At 38.6% G+C, this 3,724-nt stretch overlaps 1 protein-coding gene across 1 annotated transcript; it reads right to left on the bottom strand.

Annotated features, from left to right (window-relative positions):
* Positions 1 to 2,113: 2,113 nt before the first annotated feature.
* On the bottom strand, positions 2,114 to 3,013 carry LOC102836666 (olfactory receptor 2M2-like). Its single transcript, XM_006874473.1, has one exon. The coding sequence runs from the start codon at positions 3,011 to 3,013 to the stop codon at positions 2,114 to 2,116; it is 900 nt and encodes a 299-aa protein (XP_006874535.1).
* Between the last annotated feature and the right edge of the window lie 711 nt (positions 3,014 to 3,724).

Here is a 3,724-nt window from a genome sequence, read left to right as displayed (position 1 = left end):
CAAGGAGCAGCTGGTGATCATGAACCACCGACTTTGTGGATCAAACTGACTTTGTAGTCCAACACATTAATCCACAGTGCAACACCAGGCCTCCAATTAAAAACAAAATGCAAATAATTCCTTCTTCCATAGCTCATTATCACTGGGAGTGCAGTGGCTCCATAGGATAAGCTCTGTACTGTGAAACACAAAGCTGCATGCTGCTCTACTGGAGAGAGATGAGGCTGTTTGAAACCCTACATTGGGTCGCTTTGAGTCAGAAATGACTTGACGGTAGTTAACAACAAGAACCACTCATTGTCATCAACCATTGCCATTGAGTGGATTCTGACTCATAGACATACTATATACCGTTTCTGATGCTGCAAATCGTTACAGAGCAAAAGGCTCACTTTCACCCATAGAGCAGCTACTAGGTTTGAATTGCCATAATTTAGGTAGCTATGAGTTGGAACCAACTTGAGGGCACTTAACAACAACAACAACAACAACAGTGCTTACCTTCCAGCGCCACAAGAATGCCTTTCAGTTTTATTACTGAAGACTATTGATATAAATGGAGTCCTGGTGTGGCGCTGTGGGATAAAGCACTGGACTACAAGGTTGCATTGAACCACAAGGTCAAAGGTTCAAATTCACCAGCCACTCCTTGGAAAATTGATAGTATGGTTGTTATGAGTCAGAACTGACTTGTCGGCACTTGACAACATTAATATGAACATCATTTCAGAGAAGTTTTGGGAGAAGTTATCACTTTTGATGCATCTTTTACAAAGATGCTAATTCTAGCTGTCTTACTTTAAAGAAACATGGTATATGAGATCTTAAGAAAAAGACAAGAATAAGATAACTTAGCTTAACTGGACAATAGGCTTTTCATATGGAAATTTCATATGGAAAAAAATGGGTAAAAGGTTAAAAATTCATGTTGAAGACCAAGTTTAAGTTTGCATTGCTGTTTATACCTTCTTGACATGGAACACAAAATTGAATTCCAATTACTTTTTGAAATCTAGTCTATTAGCTATTTATTAGTTTTTTTACCAAACAGAGAATACCTAGAATTAAGGTTAGAGTCCTGGTGTGGCACTGTGGGTTAATGTGCCAGAATGCAAAGCCATTTGAGCTGCAAGGTCAGCGGTTCAAGCTCACCAGTCGCTCCTAGGAAATTCTATACAGGGTCGCTATGGGTCAGAACCGACTCGATAGCACTTAACAACAACAATCACTTCTTCTAGAAAGAACATACTTGAATAATCAATTTGAAGTAAAATGTAAATACTTATTTGCTATTTTAATGCAAACTCCATTCATTGCCCATGATCCTTATGTTGTTGTTGTTGTTATGTGCCCTGGAGTCGGTTCTGACTCTTAGTGACCCTGTACAGGGTTTCTGAGGCTATAAGTCTTTACCAGAGCAAAAAGTCTCATCTTTCTCCCACACAACAGCTAGTAGTTTCGAACTGCTGACCTTGTGGTTCGCAGCCTAATTCATAACCACTATGCTACCATGATCCCTATGTTGTTGGTATTATTGTTAAGTGCCATCAAGTCGGTTCCGACCCATAGCGACACTGTTTGGGGTTTCCGAGGAACAGCTGGTGAGCTTGAACTGCCGACCTTGCAGTTCAAATGGCTTTGAAGTCTGATGCATTAGCTCAAAGTGCCCCACCAGGACTCAATCCCTATACTTTCCCATTAATGGATTATTTCCAAATCTAGCTAAAGTAAACTTTCTGGAACAAGAATGTAGATAATTATAAGTATTCCCATTTTCAGAATGGAAAACAAAGTCAACAAATGTATCATGGACTTAGCTTGCCTAGTTTAAGTTAAACAAGTAAGGAGAGTTGTTGTTGTTGTTTTTTATATCATAGTTTACCAATTTAAGCTGTAGACAAAGTTGCACTAATAAAATTTAAATCACTAAAATGCCTAATTAAAGACAAATGTATATTCATGTAATTAAGTATTTACTATAGTTGTAAACATTTTCACAATATATTCTTTCCTAAAGTACTGTTTTCGTTGTACAACACAAGAATGTCATACATTAATGTTGTGATAAATCATAAAGTTTTCATACTTTTATAGATTAACATGCCAAATATAATTAAGTTTTGCACATAACTTTTCTCAGTGCCTTTCCTACATCCTTGTTTCTTAAGCTGTATATGAGAGGGTTCAACATGGGAGTGAGGATGGTATAGAATACAGAGAGACCTTGACCCTGTTCTGAAGATTGCAAGGCACTTGGAGTCATGTAGATGACCATAGTTGGACCAAAGTAGAGAAACACCACCGTCAGGTGGGAAGAGCATGTGGTGAAAGCTTTAGTTCTTCCACTGGGAGAAGATATGTGGCGAACACTAAGAAAGATGAGAGTATAGGAAGTGAGGATGAGACCAAAAGGTATGAGGAGAAATATAATTCCCAATGCTGACACAACTTTCTCATAAGCTGAAATGTCCTCACATGACAGCTTGAGAAGTTCCTGCATCTCACAGAAGAAATGGTGGATTTCTCTTGAACCACATCTAGAAAAATGCATGGAATATGTAGTTTGAACCAGGGAATTAATTGCTCCTACAACCCAGGATACAAATGTCATCTGCAGACACACCCGAGAATTCATAATCATTACATACCTCAAGGGGTTACAAATTGCCACATAACGATCATAGGCCATCAGGGTAAGCAGAATACATTCACTGCCTACAAGGGAAATATAGAAATACGCCTGAACCCCACAGGCAATATATGAAATATCTGTTGTGCCTGAGAAAAAGTTGGTTAGCATCTTGGGGACGGTAGTGGAGATAAGAGAGATGTCCATGAGGGAGAGCTGACTAAGCAGGAAGTACATGGGGCTGTGGAGCCGGGGATCCAGAAAAAGGAGGAGGACCAGGATGGCGTTCCCTGTGACAGCAATAATGTAGACAATGAGCATGGTACAGATGAGGATGTCTATGTGTTTCATGCCTGGGAAAAGTCCAAGAAGGGTAAAACCCATCACGATAGTTTCATTTTCTCTCATCATGTTTTGCTTATAGCTAGAGGAATGAAGAGGAAAAATGTATCAGTTTATTCTGGAAGAAAATATTTGTTATGGAAAATATATTGACTTTGTGATGAAATTCCCATTCACAATTCTGTCTTAAATCTGACCCATCCTTGGAAACAAACACTTGTAACTATAATTTGAATTTATTAATAATCAAACAATATACACCAATGAAATGTATATTAATTTCTTGAAATAAATTTGAAATCCAATATAATTAACACCAGTAGTTAATCAATAGCACTTTGATGTTTTTCATTACCAGTATTATTCCAATTTAATAATAGTCCTTTCTGCACAACACAGTATATTGTTGTTGTTGTTGCTACTGTTGTTGTTAGGTACCATCGAGTAGACTGTAACTCATAGTGATCCTATGCAAAACAGAATGGAACACTGCCTACCCTGATGCCATCCCCACAACTGCCGACATGCTTACATTCACTGCTGATGCCACTGTGCCAATCCTTCTCCTTGGGGTCTCCATTTGCTGACCCCTTCACATTATAATACATGATGTCCTTTTCCTGAGACTAGTCCCTCCTGATAACATGTCTGAAGCATGAGAGACAAAGTCTCACCATCCTGGCTTCTAAGGGTTATTCTGGATATACTTCTTCCAACACAAAATTTGTTTGTTCTTCTGGCATTTCATGGCAC

Source organism: Chrysochloris asiatica, unplaced genomic scaffold (genome assembly GCF_000296735.1).
Source record: "Chrysochloris asiatica unplaced genomic scaffold, ChrAsi1.0 scaffold00279, whole genome shotgun sequence".
Taxonomy (NCBI): Eukaryota; Metazoa; Chordata; class Mammalia; order Afrosoricida; family Chrysochloridae; genus Chrysochloris; species Chrysochloris asiatica.
Note: the sequence above shows the minus strand (reverse complement) of the source record. Positions and strands in the feature narration are given on the sequence as shown.